The following is a 19,057-nucleotide window of genomic DNA, read 5'->3' on the forward strand; positions in this document are numbered from 1 at the left end:
ATTTTAGGCCAAAATTAGAAAAATGCAATTGTTAGACAAAATGCTCCCATGTGTATAAAGCCTTTAAAGGGGTTTCTCCGTGTTACACATATTTGCCATTCGGCACCCCTACAATCCTGTTTTGGCTGCCATGGTGCCAGGTGCAAACAGTGAGCAGAAGGCTCCTTACACTGTGTAGTTTCCAGTGACGGCATAATGCAGCTCAGCTCCCATTTATTTGCATTAAAGCTGAGCTGCAGAACCCCAGAACGACCCCTACACAGTATACGAAGCTGTCTGTCTCAAGCTCTGTACACTGTATAGCCTCCGGCGGTGCAGCAGCCTAGAAAAGCTGATAGGGGAGAAGGTAGGACAGGAGTGGGGGGGGGGGGGGGGGGGGGGTAAAGGATGGGTAGAGGAGGACAGCTCATTAATATCTGTAGCCTAGAGAACCCCTTTTACATAGACTGATGCGGGCCACAACATGCACTTATCTATGTCGATCAGCAGGCTTTACACTGCTTGATGCAAACTGTATGGGGATAAATGAGATAGTTCAGGGCCCATATAGTTAGCATTCTCGTTTACACAGAGAGATATGCCATAGACAACAATGATTTTTAGGCCCCATAAAAGATAGGATCAGCTGTCAAAAGGGAGTGCAATGTTCGCTGCCATAGTTACACTGCCTAATGCTCATGTTCAAGGGCAATTATCAGAGGTGAGCGTTCACATGAAATCTTGTTCCCGATAATTGCTTTGTGTAAATGTGACGTCGATCAACTCAATGCTAGTTCATTGGGTGAGCATGTCTTTTATGCAGCCCATAAAACTATGTGTCCTTTGTCAAGGGGCGTTGCCAGCAAACAATGAATCTACAGAGGGATGGGCGATCACAGTACTAATTGTTTGCCCATGTACAGAGACGATTGCTGCATGTAATTGCAGCTATTACTTCCGCTCACGATGAAGCAATGATTGGGAACGTTTGGTTTGTTCCTGATAATTGCCTGTGGATCAGCCATGAAAAAATGACTTTACTATATGTTTTTGATTTAAAGGTTGTAAAGTTAAGGAGGAGCTTAAGTAGTATCAGAGCAATATACAGTGAAAGTAATGTAAAAGTTTACCAGTTGAGTTTTTTTTTATTAATATGGGTCACAAGCTACTTACCTGTGATGATCCATTCTCATGTCCAAGGGGCCATCCTTACTCAGTGAGAATCCTCGTTCTGGTCTGTCAAACTGCATGGATGAGCACCCAGCATCTATAAGAACTCCATCGATTTCCCCAGGTTGGACTCCCGCAGAGAGAAGTAGGTTCTCACACTCACTGAATCTTCCAAACAATGGCTGTATATTATACCTGGTTTAAAAACACATAGCAAACAAAGCACACAGTCATAAATGTCATACATAATATGTCTTAAAGCATTCAGCTAATATTCAAAGACTACAGCCTAAGGCAGTGGTGGCGAACCTATGGCATGGGTGCCATGGAGGTGGCACTCAGAGCCCTCTCTGTGGGCAGCCATGCCCTGATAAAGTCTATGATGTACCAATATGCCTTGGACCTTTCCTGCCATTCATCAGCGCAGGGTGCACTATGACCTATGGAAGATATACTATATTGGACTGCGGTATTCAGGTTAATTTGCCATGTTGGCACTTTGCAATAAATAAGTGGGCTTTGTGTTGCAGGTTGGGCACTCGGTCTCTAAAAGGTTCGCCATCACTGGCCTAAGGCATCCATCCCACATACATTTGGTTTGACCTTTTTTTGAGTCCCATAAATGCCTAAAGCACTGTTTTTATTTTATGTCAATATGTTTTTTAGGTGTTTTTGTGGCACTTTTTAAAAATTTCACTGATTTAGAGCTCATGCACACGGCCGTTCTGTGCATTGGGGACCAAAATTTTTGGTCCCTAATGCACGGGCTACATCCGTGCGGATTGCGCAGATGGATCCAGACCTATTCAACTTGGATGGGTCCATGAACCGTCCGAACGCAAAAAAAAAATTGTGAATGGGTTCAAGTGAATGGGTCCGCATCCGTGATGCGGGGTGCACATGGTCGGTGCTTGCATATTTCGGACCTGCACAAAGGCCGCATGCATTAGCCTTTACTGATGTGAGCGTACCTATGTTTTGTGATTAATTACGGCAAAATGTAAAGCAATTACCTGCATGTAACCCAACATGGAGTTGGCTTAGCAGGAAATAGGTGTGGATTTTCAGGGGAAAGGAGAGGTACTAATATTCATGGTTTTGTACTGCTCGCCAACCAATAGGTGAGAACGTTAGACAAAATGATCTAGCTATGTCCTCTATTGGATTAGTAAACCTACCCCGCCGTGTTTGAGTGTTTTTAATTTTTTTTTGTGGCTCCTTTTGCAGACCCTGCATTTTAAAAAAAGGAAAGCATGCCCCCTCCCACTGATGTCATGTCCTCTGTAGATCACTATAAAAGCAGTCAATATCAAAAAAATAAACACTGTAAAAAAATAAAAATATTAACAAATGTAAAAATGTCATAAAAATGCAACACACTGACACAATGCATTTTTTCAAGCAAGTGCAAACAAAATAGTGGAGGCCTAAAAAAACGACAAAAAAAAACTGCTAAAAAAAAACTGTGTGAAAAAAGCCTAAAACTGCTTTAAAAGTGTGTGAAAAGGAATAATCACTTTATGGTAGGAAATATCTAACTTTACCCTTAACCAACGTCAATATTACTCTGAAAAGCGACATCTTTAACATTGCGTTACTTCTTCGAGGATAATTAGAACAAAAAATTGATGTTCAGAGCTTTTACTCCATAGGACTGATAGACTATGTGCACCAGGGATTATATGCAGATGGACTCCAAGATCCCAAACTTCATATCTAAAATTTATTATATTTGCAAAAGAAAAAAAAAAATTACCAGAAGGAAGTCACCAGTGAGACAGAAGAGGGGTGATGTGAACTTTAATGACTCTGCAGCTCAATAAGTAGAAAACAAGGGCACAAATTAAGCTGTCAGTGGAAAAATGTCCAGAGTGACGGTCTACCAATACACATAGCCGATGGCTATTCAGTCTGTCCACAATGAATGCCGCTCAGTGATGTCCCCCTGCATGAAAGAAGGAGAGATACTAAACGTCTTTCTTAACTAATTGTATTTCGTAAAACAAAAGTTCTACTGTCTGGAGCGATGGCAAACATGCCGAGGAACAATAATGAAGCAGAGCAAAGATTATCACGCATGGCACACTAGTGGAGAAGAGCCTCACTTGTTCTATCAGAAGTTAAATGATTCAATGCTATGGAGAATGGCTTAGGACATCTTCATAGACCTAAATTAAGGGTCTTTTTGCATCAAAGGAGATTTTGGGAATGTTGACTTAAAAACTGCCAACGTAACACTCAAGACAGCTGGAGGACCACCATTTAGTCCTTCGCGATGGTCCAAGTCTGGAGTCATCAAATGTCCTTTTCTTATCCTGAATCTGCAGGATGTATCTACTGAGATCTGCAGTATGTTAAGATCACAATTACATCTCTGTCCTACTAAGAGATGATAAATCAGCCTTTGTAGCTCCATTTAAAGAACTATATGGTGAGTCCCATAGAACAAAACTATCATTTATGAGGGCACAGTGAATATTTCGTGCTTCAAAGTCTTTTTTTTGATTGAAGTACATTGCTCTATTGCTTCATGTCAGAAAAATAGCTTTATGATTTCTAAAAACAATCTGCTTTGATGTATGGGGTCATTCTATAATTGTCTATTGAGTTTCTGATCTGCAATACCATTAGCAGAAAAACAAAGTAATGGCAAAGTCATACTTAACCACTTTCCGACCGCCCATTGACGATAAACGTCCTTGGGCGGTCGGTTTATCTCTTAATGGACGTTCTGGGATGTCCTTTCAGAGATGGCAGCTGCACGCTAATCGGGCAGCTGCCGAGCGGGGGCCCCGCTGTCAGTGACAGCAGGACACCCCAGAGAGAAGGCAGGGACCGTTTCTGTATGTTCCTGCCTTCTAGATTGCTGTATACACAGCAATGAATGAGCACTGTGTATACATCTGAGGAAGCGATCTGCAGCTTCCTGTTCCGGCCCGGTGTGACCGCCGCGGCCGGGGTAGTGCAGGATTTGACGGGTCTTCCATAGACCACGATCAGCCCTGCACTGAGGCTGTACAGTGCAGTATTATGCTGTACAGCCTCTCTGGGGGGTGTATTTCCTCTGTAACTGGGGCTACTATGTCAGCCCCAGTTACAGGAGAAATCAATAGTTAAAAAAATAAAATAAAATAAAAATTAAGTTAAATGTCCCCCAGAGGTCTTGTATGACCTTATGGGGGACGCAAAGTTTAAAATAAAAAAAATTGTTAAAAAAAAAAAAAAAAAAAAGAAGTTTAACATTTTTAAAAAAATCCTCCCAAATCCATTATTAATTTTTTTTTTAAAATAGATTTTAAAAAAAATAAAATAGACATATTTGGTATCAACGCATCCGCAACGACTAGCTCTATAATAATATCATATGATCTACCCCATCACGTGAACACCGTAATAAAAGAAATAAACATTACGCCAAAACAGATTTTTTAGTAATTTTTAGCTAATCAAAAAGTCGTATGAACCCCAAAATGGTAGCAATAAAAACGTCACCTCATCCCGCAAAAAATGAGCCCCCACACAAGACCATAAACGGAAAAATAAAAAAATATGGCTCTAGGAAAATTGCAACACAAAAACAGGATTTTTTTTTCTAAAAATGCTCTTATTGTGTAAAACGTACAATAATAAATAAGAAACCTAGACATATTTGATATTGTTGCGTCTGTAATGACCGGATCTATAAAAATATCTCATGATCTACCCCATCAAGTAAACAGTATAATTTTCTTTTTTTTTTAATTACAGTTTTGTGACTTCACCTCCCAAAAAATTTGGTAAAAACCAACCAGAAAGCCATATGTACCCCAAAATGGTGCCAATAAAAACTACAACTTGTCCCGCATAAAATAAGCCCTCACGCAGCTAATTCAACAAAAAATAAAAAAAGTTATCGCTCTTAAAAACCCTGACAGAAAATTCCATGTTCGAAAATCCAGATGCCGCTCCCTCCCTTCTGAGCCCTGGCATATCTCCAAAAATAACAGTTTACGACCACAGTTGGGGTGTTACTGTATTTAGGAGAAAGTGGGTAGCAAATTGTGGGGTGATATTCTCCTGTTAATCTTTTGTGAAAAAGAAAGTTTGGGCCTACAGCACCATTTTATTGTAAAATAAAAGTATTACAAATTCTATGAAACACCTGTTGAGTGAAGTGCTTGCTACACCACTTAAAAATTCTTTGGGTGGTGTAGTTTACAAAATGCGGTCACTTTTTGGGGGTTTTGACTGTGGGGGAACCTCAGGGTCTCTTCAAATGCAACATGGTGCACAAAGACCATTCCAGCAAAATCTGCCCTCCAAAAACCATATAGCGCTCCTTGCCAATTGTGCCCTGTCGTGTGCCCAAACAGCGGTATACAACCACATATGGGGTGTTTCTGCTAACTGCAGAACCAGGGTAATACTGTTTGGTTGTTAACCCTTGCTGTGTTCCAGGAAAAAATGATTAAAATGTAAAACCTGCAAAAAAAGTTTTTGAAATTTTACCTCCATTTTGCTTTAATTACTATGGAATACCTAAAGGGTTAACAACATTTCTAAAACCAGTTTTGAAAAGTTTGAGGGGTGTCATTTATAAAATAGGGTCATTCATGGGTGGTTTCTATTATGTAAGCCCCACAAAGTGACTTGAACTGAACTGGTCCCTAAAAAAGTTGACTTCTGAAATTGCTTCTAAAATTCTAAACCTTCTAGCATCCTAAAAGTATAAAATTACATTATCAAAATGATACCAAAATTATCACCAAGTAGAGATATGGGGAATATTAATTAATGAATATTTTATGAGGCATAACTATCTGTCTTAAAAGCAGAGAGATTCAAATTTAGAAAACAGTGAATTTTTAAAAATTTTCGTTAACTTTTGGATATTTTTTCATGAATAAAGGTAAAACATATTGACTCAAAATTACCATTAACATGAAGTACAATATGTATGTCATGAGAAAACAATCTCTGAATGGCTTGGTTAGTAAAAGCATTCCAAAGTTATTACCACATAAAGTGACATGTCAGATTTGCAAAATTAGGCCTGGTTAGAAATGGGGTAAATGGCCGGTCTGGAAGTGGTTAAAGGGGTTGTCTGAGATTTTGATCTAATGGTTTGTCCTCAGGATAGGTCATCAATATCAACCTAGAATGTTCAATACTAATTAGATACTCATGTAGAAAATTCCTGCTATATATCAAAGAAGTCACATAAAGCTAGGAATTAAAACTCTGTATTTTTCGACCTATAAGACGCACCTAGGTTTTTGGGGAGGAAAATAAGAAAATAAATATTTTTAAGCAAAAGGTGTGCTTTTGCTGGGTTTGGAACTAATGGTGGTCTGTGGATGACACTATTACTGGGGATCTGTGGATGGCACTATTATGGGGGATCTGTGAAGGACACTGTTATAGGAGGGGATCTGTGAAGGACACTTATGGGGGGATCTGGGGATGGCACTGGTATGGGGGATCTGTGGATGATGCACTGTTATGGGGGATCTGTGGATGGCACTGTTATGGGGGATCTGTGGAAGGCACTGTTATGGGGGATCTGTGGATGGCACTGTTATATATGTCAAAATTTCAAAGAAAGGGCTGGGCACTCTCTATATCTGGAGTCAATGGTACTTTATTCAATAAATTCAATAAAATATTGTACTATAAATAATAACAATGTTAATAAAATGATCAAATGCACAGGTCTGGCCAGACTAAAATAGTACCTACAAACAATTATAAAAACCACAAAGTAGCTAAAACACAATGGTTATCTTATGATCCAATGTTCGAATTTCGTATAAATTTTCGAATAAATAATCACAAGGAAAAGAATACTAATGAATTCCAAATATTTGATTCAAATATTCGATCCAATGTCCAAACTCTTACATATAATCGTGGCTTATCCAATTTTCGCTATAAGCTTGGTTAGTCTCTTTAATCAGCACGATGCAACATCAATAAATATCTTCAAATAGGACTAAATGTCGATTATATTTTTCATCGCAAGAGCTTAAAAAAAAATAAAAAAAATAAGCACATTTAGTCCTATTTGAAGATATTTATTGATGTTGCATCGTGCTGATTAAAGAGACTAACCAAGCTTATAGCGAAAATTGGATAAGCCACGATTATATGTAAGAGTTTGGACATTGGATCGAATATTTGAATCAAATATTTGGAATTCATTAGTATTCTTTTCCTTGTGATTATTTATTCGAAATTTTATTAGAAAATTTATACGAAATTCGAACATTGGATCATAAGATAACCATTGTGTTTTAGCTACTTTGTGGTTTTTATAATTGTTTGTAGGTACTATTTTAGTCTGGCCAGACCTGTGCATTTAATCATTTTATTAACATTGTTATTATTTATAGTACAATATTTTATTGAATAAAGTATCATTGACTCCAGATATAGAGAGTGCCCAGCCCTTTCTTTGAAATATTGTTGTAGCTTATAGATTGGGTGAATCTGTGGGCTGAGAGCACCCATCCGGACGACCCCACACAGTAGTGCGACCTAACATTTGATAAATTCAAATCCCACTGTTATATATGTGCCATCCACAGACCCCCCCACCCCATAACAGTGCCATCCACAGACCCCCCCACCCCATAACAGTGCCATCCACAGACCCCCCACCCCATAACAGTGCCATCCACAGACCCCCCCACCCCTTAACAGTGCCATCCACAGATGTCCCCCATAAAACTGTCATCCACAGATCCCCCCCCCCACCGCTCCAGTGCTGCAGTATACAAATATAAAATGTCTCATTCAATTAAAAGTGATTAAACATGGCCCCTCACTCCTAATATTACCGTACATCCTAACAGCTTCTGTACAACGCAGGCAGGCTGGCGCGTCACTAACTGACGTCACGTGCCTGCGCCGCCTGCTTCATTAATAAAGTAGGCGGCGCAGGCACGTGACATCAGGGAGTTACGCTGCCGCCCTCCCGGCCTGCCTGCCTGCCTGCATTCTACAGAAGCTGTTAGGGTGTACGGTAATATTAAAAGTGGGGGGGGCATGTTTAATCACTTTTAATTGAATGAGACATTTTATATTTGTATAGTGCAGCACTGGAGCGGCGGGGCCGGAGTACAGTGACTGCACCGGCCCCTCTGCAATTGCCGGCCCCCAGCTCCTCCTCCCAGTCCCTCCCCGCTCGCTCATACATCGCAGCCTGGATCATAAGATAACCATTGTGTTTTAGCTACTTTGTGGTTTTTATAATTGTTTGTAGGTACTATTTTAGTCTGGCCAGACCTGTGCATTTAATCATTTTATTAACATTGTTATTATTTATAGTACAATATTTTATTGAATAAAGTATCATTGACTCCAGATATAGAGAGTGCCCAGCCCTTTCTTTGAAATATTGTTGTAGCTTATAGATTGGGTGAATCTGTGGGCTGAGAGCACCCATCCGGACGACCCCACACAGTAGTGCGACCTAACATTTGATAAATTCAAATCCCACTGTTATATATGTGCCATCCACAGACCCCCCCACCCCATAACAGTGCCATCCACAGACCCCCCCACCCCATAACAGTGCCATCCACAGACCCCCCACCCCATAACAGTGCCATCCACAGACCTCCCCACCCCTTAACAGTGCCATCCACAGATGTCCCCCATAAAACTGTCATCCACAGATCCCCCCCCCCACCGCTCCAGTGCTGCAGTATACAAATATAAAATGTCTCATTCAATTAAAAGTGATTAAACATGGCCCCTCACTCCTAATATTACCGTACATCCTAACAGCTTCTGTACAACGCAGGCAGGCTGGCGCGTCACTAACTGACGTCACGTGCCTGCGCCGCCTGCTTCATTAATAAAGTAGGCGGCGCAGGCACGTGACATCAGGGAGTTACGCTGCCGCCCTCCCGGCCTGCCTGCCTGCCTGCATTCTACAGAAGCTGTTAGGGTGTACGGTAATATTAAAAGTGGGGGGGCATGTTTAATCACTTTTAATTGAATGAGACATTTTATATTTGTATAGTGCAGCACTGGAGCGGCGGGGCCGGAGTACAGTGACTGCACCGGCCCCTCTGCAATTGCCGGCCCCCAGCTCCTCCTCCCAGTCCCTCCCCGCTCGCTCATACATCGCAGCCTGCGATGTAAAAATGTCAGCATTCGCCCCATAAGATGGGGCGAAAAATACGGTAACTTTTAATCTCCACATTAATATTAAATCACTTCATATACCTCTAAAGTGTAACAAACATTGATCATGATGGACCAAAAGAACACAGACATATATAAATGTATGCAGAGGAGAGGGCGGGTAATGTGCCCTAGGGGGGGAAAAAAGATCCCTAATATGTCCCTAACTAATGCCTCAACCCACAGGAACACCCTAATGGTGGGTGGCCTGTGGTCCCGTGCCTGCCCTATCTCACCATCGCATGTGTATAGTTTTGAGTATTGATGTCTGAAACTATCAATTGATTGTCTCACGGATGCGTATTAACTGCCTATGGATTAACATCTACACGGTCTACTGGGTTATTACACAGTTTTCTATCAGATTGGGAACTGTTACAATCAATGTTTCTTGAGTTTTAGGCCTGATCACGTGTATTAATTGATGTGTGTGCAAATAGATGCTTCGGATATTTAATGTATTAGCAACCAGATTTAACTCTATCGTTAGCTTTTTATGGTTTGATTATCAGTTTGTTACTGTGTAGTTTTTTCTGGACCAATTTGTTTAGTACTTTTCGCCCTATTTTTTCCCCTGATGAACCAGTTACTGGGGAAACGCGTCAGGAATATTTAGGGTATTGCGATGGTGAGATAGGGCAGGCACGGGACCACAGGCCACCCACCATCAGGGTGTTCCTGTGGGTTGAGGCATTAGTTAGGGACATATTAGGGATCTTTTTTCCCCCCCTAGGGCACATTACCCGCCCTCTCCTCTGCATACATTTATATATGTCTGTGTTCTTTTGGTCCATCATGATCAATGTTTGTTACACTTTAGAGGTATATGAAGTGATTTAATATTAATGTCGTGATTTAATTCCTAGCTTTATGTGACTTCTAGGTCATCAATATCTGATCAGGGGCGGTCTGACTACGGACACCACTGCCGATCAGCTGTTTAAAGAGGCTGTGGCACTCCGGTGATCGCTGCGTCCTCCTTCAAGGCCAGTGTTGTCACTTACACTGGTGAATGGGCCTGAACTGCAATACCTGTACCTCATATGGATCCAGAGATCTCCTCATTCATTGCTACATTTTCTTCAGGCTGGCAGCTCAGAGGGCATGTCTTTTCTGTTGCAGCTCAGAGGGCATGTCTTTTCTGCTGCAGCTCAGAGAGCATGTCTTTTCTGCTGCAGCTCAGAGAGCATGTCTTTTCTGTTGCAGCTCAGAGAGTATGGCCGTGCATTTATAAAGAGAATACTAGAGAGCGCTTCCATTATGCACTGGTATGCATTAGGCGAGGGGAGCGGGTGAAGCAATGTGAGCGCTGCCGGTAGTCACCCTCGTTTGACTTGTTCACTGGAGCTATGATGCACTACAGGTCCTGGTCATGTTCAGTGTCAGGACGTAGTGTGGGCACTATGACCCAACGCTGCATATAGTCAGGTGACACTGCAGTGCGGGCCAGAAAAGACAAGGAAGTGTGACTGGAGGAGGGATGGCCAGATCTGGAGAGGAGCAGAGGAGAGGGGTAAGTGAAGTTCTTTATTTTATCTCTGATCTGAGGTCTGATGGGGGTCTGGCATGGAATTCTGATAGGGGTCTGGCATGGAAGTCTCATAGGGGTCTGGCATGGAAGTCTGATAGGGGTCTGGCATGGAAGTCTGATCTGAGGTCTGATGGGGGTCTGTCATGGAAGTCTGATGTGAGGTCCTTATATGGAGGTCTGATGTGAGCTCCTGATATGGAGCTCTGAAATGAGTTCCTGAAATGGGGGTCTGATCTGATTATGCGTCTTATCATCAGGTAAGTCTTATAAAGCGGAAAATACGGTATATACAAGTGCATCTCAATAAATTTGAATATCATTGTAAAGTTAATTTATTTCAGTAATTTCAGTAATTCAATTCAAAAAGTGAAACTCATATATTCTATAGATTCATTACACACAGAGTATTCTATTTCAAGCATTTCTTTTAATGTTGATGAATATGACTTACAGCTAATGAAAACCCAAAAATCAGCATCTCAGAAAATTAGATTATTACAATGCCTTGCAAAAGTATTCATCCTCCTTGACTTTTTTTTGTATTTTCGTGCCTCACAACCTGGAATTAACATGGATTGTTTGAGGATTTGCATCATTTAATTTACAGAACATTTTTTTTTTTTTTTATTGTGAAGCAAACAACATATAGGACAAAATAACAGAAAAAGTCAATGTGCAGAACTATTCAATACTTTGTAGAGCCACCTTTTGCGGCAATCACAGTTCCAAGTCGTTTTGGATAAGTCTCTATGAGCTTGCCACATCTTACCACTGGGATTTTTGCCCATTTCTCCTTGCAAAACTGCTCCAGCTCCTTCAAGTTGGATGGTTTGTGCTTGTGAACAGCAATCTTTAAGTCTAACCACAGATTTTCTATTTTTCTATTGGCTTTGACTAGGCAATTCCAACACATTTACATGTTTCCCCTTAAACCACTCAAGTGTTGCTTTAGCCGTGTGTTTGGGGTCATTGTCCTGCTGGAAGGTGAACCTCCGTCCTAGCTTCAAATCACGCACAGTGGTACAGGTTTTGCTCAAGAATATCCCTGTATTTTGCACCATCCATCCTTCCCTCAACTCTGACTAGTTTCCCAGTCCCGGCTGCTGAAAAACTTCCCCACAGCATGATGCTGCCACCACCATGTTTCACTGTAGGGATGGTGTTCTTTGGGTGATGTGATGTGTTGGGTTTGCGCCAGACATAGCGTTTTCTTCGGCAGAAAAGTTCCATTTTAGTCACCTCAGACCAGAGCACCTTCCTCCATACATTTTGGGAGTCTCCCACATGCCTTTTTCGCAAACTCACAACGTGCCTTTTTGTTTTTAGCTGAAAGTAATGGCTTTCTTCTGGCCACTCTGCCATAAAGCCCAACTCTATGGAGCGTACGGCTTATTTTCGTCCTATGTACAGATACTCCAGTCTCTGCTGTGGAACTCTGCAGCTCCTCCAGGGTTACCTTAGATCTCTGTGCTGCTTCTCTGATTAATGCCCTCCTTGCCTGGTCCGTAAGTTTTGGTGGGCGGCGTCTTTTGGCAGGTTTGCTGTTGTGCCATGTTCTTTTCATTTGGTTATGATAGATTTGATGGTGCTCCTGGGGATCATGAAAGATTTGGATATTTTTTTATAACCTAACCCTGACTTGTACTTCTCAACAACATTGTCCCTTACTTGTTTGGAGAGTTCCTTGGTCTTCATGGCAGTGTTTGGTTAGTGATGCCTGCTTAGGTGTTGCAGCCTCTGGGGCCTTTCAAAAAAGGTGTGTATATGTAATGACAGATCATGTGACCCTTAGATTGCACACAGGTGACATCATTTCACTAATTATGTGACTTCTGAAGGTAATTGGTTGCACCAAAGCTTTTTATGGGCTTCCTAACAAAGGGGTTGAATACATACACACATGCCAATTTTCTGTTTTCTATTTCTAAACAATAGTTTTATTTATATATTTTTCTCATTTCACTTCACCAACCTAGACTATTGTGTTCTGATCCATCACATACAATTCAGATTAACAAAACATTGAACTTTAAGCTGTAATGTAACAAAATAAGAAAAAAGTCAAGGGGGGTGAATACTTTTGCAAGGCACTGTATATAAGACCGATTGATAAAATGATTTTTAATACAAAGATGTTGGCTGAAATGTCTGTCCAGTATATGTACCCAATACTTGGTCGGAGCTCCTTTTACATGAATTACTGCATCAATGTGGCATGGCATGGAGGCGATCAGCCTGTGGCACTGCTGAGATGTAAGGGTATTTTCCCACTTGCGGCAGGACGGATCCGACATGCTGTTCACCATGTCGGATCCGCTATTTCGCCGTGCCGCCGCTCCGTCCCCATTGACTATAATGGGGACGGGGGCGGAGCTCCGGTGCAGCACGGCGAAGCTCCGCCCCGTCCCCATTATAGTAAATGGGGACGGAGCGGCGGTCCGGCGAAATAGAGGAAGGACGGATCCGACATGGTGAACAGCATGTCGGATCCGTCCTGCCGCAAGTGTGAAAGTACCCTTAGGGAAGCCTGGGTTACTTTTTGGTAGTGGCCTTTAGCTCGCCTGCATTGTTGTGTCTGGTTTCTCCGATCTTCCTCTTGACAATATCTCATAGATTCTCTATTGGGTTTAGGTCAGGAGAGTTTGCTGGGCAATCAAGCACAGTGACACCGTGGTTATTACACCAGGTATTGGCACTTTTGGCAGTGTGGGCAGGTGCCAAGTCCTGCTGGAAAATGTAATCAGCATCTCCATAAAGCTTGTTAGCAAAGGGAAACATGAAGTGCTGTAAAATTTCCTGGTAGACGGCTTTGCTGACTTTCGAATTAATATAACACAGCAGACCAATACCAGCAGATAACATGGCTCCTCAAACAGTCACTGACTGTGAAAACTTCACACTGGGCCTCAAGTTGTAACTTGGATGGGGTGCCTCTCCATTCTTCCTCCAGACTCTGGGACCTTGATTTCCAAGTGAAATTCAGAATTTACTTTCATCTGAAAACGGGACTTTGGACCACTGAGCAACAGTCCAGTTATTTTTCTCCTTAGCCCAGTTAAGGCGCTTCTGATGTTGTCACTGGGTCATGAGTGGCATGACACAAGGAATGTGACAGTTGTAACCCATGTCCTGGATATGTCTGTGTGTGGTGGCTCTTGAAGCACTGACTCCAGACGCAGTCCACTCCTTGTGAATCTCCCCCAAAATCTTCACAATCCTTTCAAGGCTGTGGTTATCCTTGTTGTTTGTGCACTTTTTTCTGCCACACTTTTTCCATCCACTCAACTCTCCATTAATATGCTTGGATACAGCACTCTGTAAACAATCAGCTTCGTTAGCAATGGCCTTTTGTGGCTCACCCTCCTTGTGGAGGGTGGCAATGACTGTCTTATGGACAACTGTCAAGCCAGAAGTCTTCCCAATGATTGTGTAGCCTACTGCAACTGACTGAGGGACAATTTAAAGGCGTAGGAAGCCTTTGCAGGCTTCATTAAACACTCCGTTTCACTTTTTGAATTGAATTACTGAAAGAAAATAACTTTTTGATGATATTCTAATTTATTAAGATGCACCTGCATACTCTGTGTGTACAAGTATATAGATATATCTGTTGAATATTTTAAAATATCTCAAAATCATAGGATCACATGCCAAATGAATTGATAGGCTCTCAAGCCTGAAGAATCAAAATCAGGGTCAAGATATTCAGGCTCTATTCACACGTCCGCAATTCTGTTCCACATTTTGCGGAACGGAATTGCGGATAGGGTTGTTGCGGGTATCGAAATTTCGATACCCAATCGATACTTTAGTCCCGGTATCGATACGATACCGGGATTTCCATTTTTTCGATACTGGGCTGCGCTTCTGTCGGCGCGCTCATGTTCTCTCAGCAGCACAGGGTAGAAGGAAGCTGTCCTCCCTCCCCCTGTGCTGCCGCTGCCACCAATGAGAAGAGAGGGGCGGAGGAGGGGCGGGCGCACTGCGCCACCAATGATACTACCTTTCCTACACAGAGCGGCGCCCAGCGATGTCCCAGCACTCACCATTATTCCTGAGCGCCGCTCCGTTCGCCCGCTGTGCCCCATTACAGTCTCCTCTCCTGCTCCACATGCTGATTACTATCGGAGCGATGGGGAGGAGACATCAGCTTCACTAGTGGGCGTTCCTTCTTCCTGCGCTGCGATTGGACAGCGCTACAGCCAGGGAGAAGGAACGCCCACTAGTGAAGCTGATGTCTCTTCCCTATCGCTCCGATAGTAATCAGCATGTGGAGCAGGAGACAGTAATGGGGCACAGCGGGCGAACGGAGCGGCGCCCAGGAATTATGGTAAGTGTTTTAACCCATAATACAGGAGGCGGGTGCCGGCAGCAGAATCGCATTGCCGGCACCCTGCCCCTGACAGGAAGCTGCGATCAGCGACAGTTAACCCCTCAGGTGCGGCACCTGAGGGGTTAACCGCCGCTGATCTGCCAGTACCTGCCTCCTGTATTAAGGGGTAATTATCATTGGTGGTGCAGTGTGCCCCTCCCCCCCATCCCATTAAAATCATTGGTGGCACAGTGCGCCGGCCCCTCTCAACCCCCTAGTATTAAAACCATTGGTGGCAGTGGCCACAGGGTCCTCTCCCCTCCCCCTCATTGGTGGTGCAGTGGCAGCTTCTGATCGGAGCCCCAGCTGTGTAAGCCTGGGGCTCCGATCGGTTACCATGGCAGCCAGGACGCTACAGAAGCCCTGGCTGCCATGGTAACATCCCTGATGCTGTGTGCACAGAGCAGCAGGGACAGTGTGAAGTCCTATTCACCCTGATAGAGATCTATCAGGATGAATAGGACAAGGGATGAAAGATCCCAGGTTCTGGCCCCTAAGGGGGGAAATAGTTATTAAATAAAAAGTGTAAATAAAAAGGAAAAAAAAAAACCACCAAAATATTAAGTATGAATCACCCCCTTTTCCCAATTTCACATATAAAATGTATAAATAATAAACATATTACATATCGCCACGTCAGAAAAGTCCAAACTATTAAAATATAAAAAAAAAAATATGCGGTGAACGCCGGAACGGAAAAAATAAATAAAAACTGAGCGATTCGCCATTTTTTAAAATGCGGAATGCACGTGGCTTTTTTGGTTTATTTTTTTTGCGTGGTATCGAATGGTATAGAGTATCGCAATACTTTTTCAAGGTATCGAAACCGAATAAAAAAATTGGTATCGCAACAACTCTAATTGCGGAACCATTCATTTTTTATGGGGCCGCACTATGTGCGGCCCGGATCCGGAATTGCGGATCCGCACTTTCGGATGCGCAATTCCGTTCCCCAAAAAAATAGAACATCTCCTATTCTTGTCCGCAAATGTGGACAAGATTAGGCATTTTCTATTATAGTTCCGGCGATGTGCGGTCCACAAAATGCAAAACGCACATTGCCGGTGTCCGTGTTTTGCGGATCCGCAAAACACTTACAGACGTGTGAATGGACCCTCATAGTGACTAAGCATGTGGTATAAAGTGACACCAAGCCCGTTCCTATGAAATGAAGTCCTAGCGACAAACTTGCTGCCTGCTAACAAGTATTCAGATAACGAGGTGTAGACAGAACTAAATAAAAGACTTAGGTCTGATTTTAATGGTGGATCCATGCAGAACGTTAACACCTCTGCACATACATGCATCCATCTCAGTGATTCACATTCCCCTCTTGTACACAGAGCATGATAAACTATCTGTTTATGTGGCCAGAGGTTTCTTTTTAAACTGACCTTTAAGACAGACCATGTCCACTGAGGATTCTTTATTAACACTAATGGCAAAGTAAGGCTTTCTAGAATACAAATAACGCCTCATGCAAATTGCGGATCCGCAAAACACGGATGGCGTCCGTGTGCGTTTCGCAATTTGCACGGACAGCCATTGAGATAACTGCCTATTCTTGTCCGCAAAATGGACAAGAATAGGACAGGTTATAATTTTTTTGCGGGGCCACGGAACGGAGCAACGGATGCGGACAGCACACGGTGTGCTGTCCGCATCTTTTGCGGCCCCATTGAAGTGAATTGGTCCGCATCCGAGCCGCAAAAACTGCGGCTTGGATGCGGACCAAAACAACGGTCGTGCGGAAAAGAACTAATCAGTTTTATCCCCATGCATTCTGAATGGAGAGTAATCCGTTCAGGATACATCAGGATGTCTTCAGTTCAGACTCTTTGACTTTTCAGGACGGAGATAATACCGCAGCACGCTACGGTTTTATCTCTGGCCAAAAAAACTGAAGACTTGCCTGAATGCTGGATCCGGCAATTTTTTCCATAGGAATGTATTAGTGCTGAATCCGGCATTCAAAATACCGGAATGCCGGAACCGAAAAGAAGGTGAAAAAAAAAAATGCCGGATCCAGATGACACCTGAAAGACGGATCCGGCATTTCAATGCATTTTTCGGACTGATCAGGCATTTTTAAGACTGATCAGGATCCTGATCAGTCTTACAAATGCCATCAGTTGGCATATGTTTTGTCGTATCCGGCAGACAGTTCCGGCGACGGAACTGCTTGCCGGATCACTCTACCGCAAGTGTGAAAGTAGCCTATTCATACAAATTTTAGGAGGACAGATTTGAAATGAAAAAAATAAAAAATAAAAATTAATGGCATATTGCTAGGATCTTCAGAACAGGACCCCGAAGTAAAGGGACAGCAAACTGCACATGCGCAGCTACCTCTGTTCACCGCTATAGGAGTTCAGAAAATAGCTGAAAATAGCTGGCTTGGCTACTTTCAGAAGTCCCATAAAGGTGAATGGAGTAGTGGCCTAACTTGCGAGAATTTCTCTCCATTGACTGCTATGAGATTTCAGAAATTTTTTGAAAGTCCCATAGCAATGAATGAAGAGGATACTGTGCATGCATGATGTGCTCTCTATTCACTTTTTTTTTTACACAGCATCGCAACACAACGGAGCATAATAATGGTGAGATCTTTGAGTCCAAATACCAAAAAGATTAGCAGAATTAAAGGCTAGGCACAACTTCAGAGGTAGTTTTTGTTTATGATTGCATTTTACTTATTTTTGACTAAAAATCATATTTTAAATTGGCCTTTATTAAAAATATTGAGCCATTCTGTCACAAAGGGTTAACTGTTTTTCTAGCTGCGTGACTGGTACTTTCACTTTCAGCCGGTCATCTAATAAACCTCATCTCTAAACTACTAAGAGGTCATAAACTTATTTAAGCCACCTTCTTATCAGTAAGATAAGAACTGAGCTATAATGAGTGTTTATAAGTTCAAATATAAGGAGCCCGTCAGTTTCCCAAATGACAGAAAATCCACAGGCTACTACAGTATTTTAGCTCTGTACAAAAAAAAAAAAGGATTCAATATTTTTAATAAAGGCCAATTGAAAATATATATTTTTAGCTCAAAATAAGTACAATGCAATAATAAAAGAAAATTGTCCCCAAGGGTGTACATAGCCTTTAAGGATCTGTAGCAGAAAGACTGATTCTGAATTGCAGTAGTTATGGATTTCAGTAATACAGACTCTGAACAGGAAGAGGTGGATTAATACTTATATATGACACAACAGAAGTCAATGTCTTGTCAGAAAACCACTGTCAAAGACTAATCAGCTGCAGGAAACTCCAATCAGCACTTTTAGGGGTTAGGGCAGAAAGCCAATGAGCTATTTTATCTTAAAGAAAAGGTGTCATCAGAAAAAAAACCAAGTTTTCATGTTTGAAGATTTTCTGTGAAATCTTGCAGTTTTCACACAGACCACTAAGCCTCACAATAGGCTGGCACTTTTGCCTATAGTCATTACAGTCATCTCGTTCTCATCACAAGCAGGATTACTACCATAAAGCTGAAGGCAGATAACACAGGATACACAACTGACAAAATGTGATGTACACAGCTCACGGACTCCCCCTCTCTTCACAAAGACGCCTGCATAGGTCACAAAGCATGCCCACAACTAGGGTTGTTTCTGGTATCAAATTTTCGATACCCAATCGATACTTTTGCCTGGTATCGACCTCGATACCAGGATTTGCCTTTTTTCGATACTAGGCTTCGCTATTGCGCAGTCTAGTATCAGAGAACAAGGAGCGCGCTGATCTCCTCAGCAGCACAGGGGAGAAGGAAGCAGTCTCTCCCTCCCCCCTGTGCCGCAGCTGCCGCTGCCACCAATGAGGAGAGAGGG

At 42.4% G+C, this 19,057-nt stretch overlaps 1 protein-coding gene across 1 annotated transcript in view; it reads right to left on the bottom strand.

Moving 5' to 3' along the window:
• METTL15 (methyltransferase like 15) overlaps nt 1-19,057 on the bottom strand; it is a 218,555-nt gene that overhangs the window by 38,839 nt on the left and 160,659 nt on the right. Inside the window, exon 4 of the mRNA XM_040410241.1 lies at nt 1,153-1,344. Within this exon, the coding sequence (XP_040266175.1) occupies nt 1,153-1,344 (192 nt within the window). The remainder of the gene's footprint in view (nt 1-1,152; nt 1,345-19,057) is intronic.

This window comes from Bufo bufo, chromosome 10 (assembly GCF_905171765.1).
Source record: "Bufo bufo chromosome 10, aBufBuf1.1, whole genome shotgun sequence".
In the NCBI taxonomy this organism is placed as follows: Eukaryota; Metazoa; Chordata; class Amphibia; order Anura; family Bufonidae; genus Bufo; species Bufo bufo.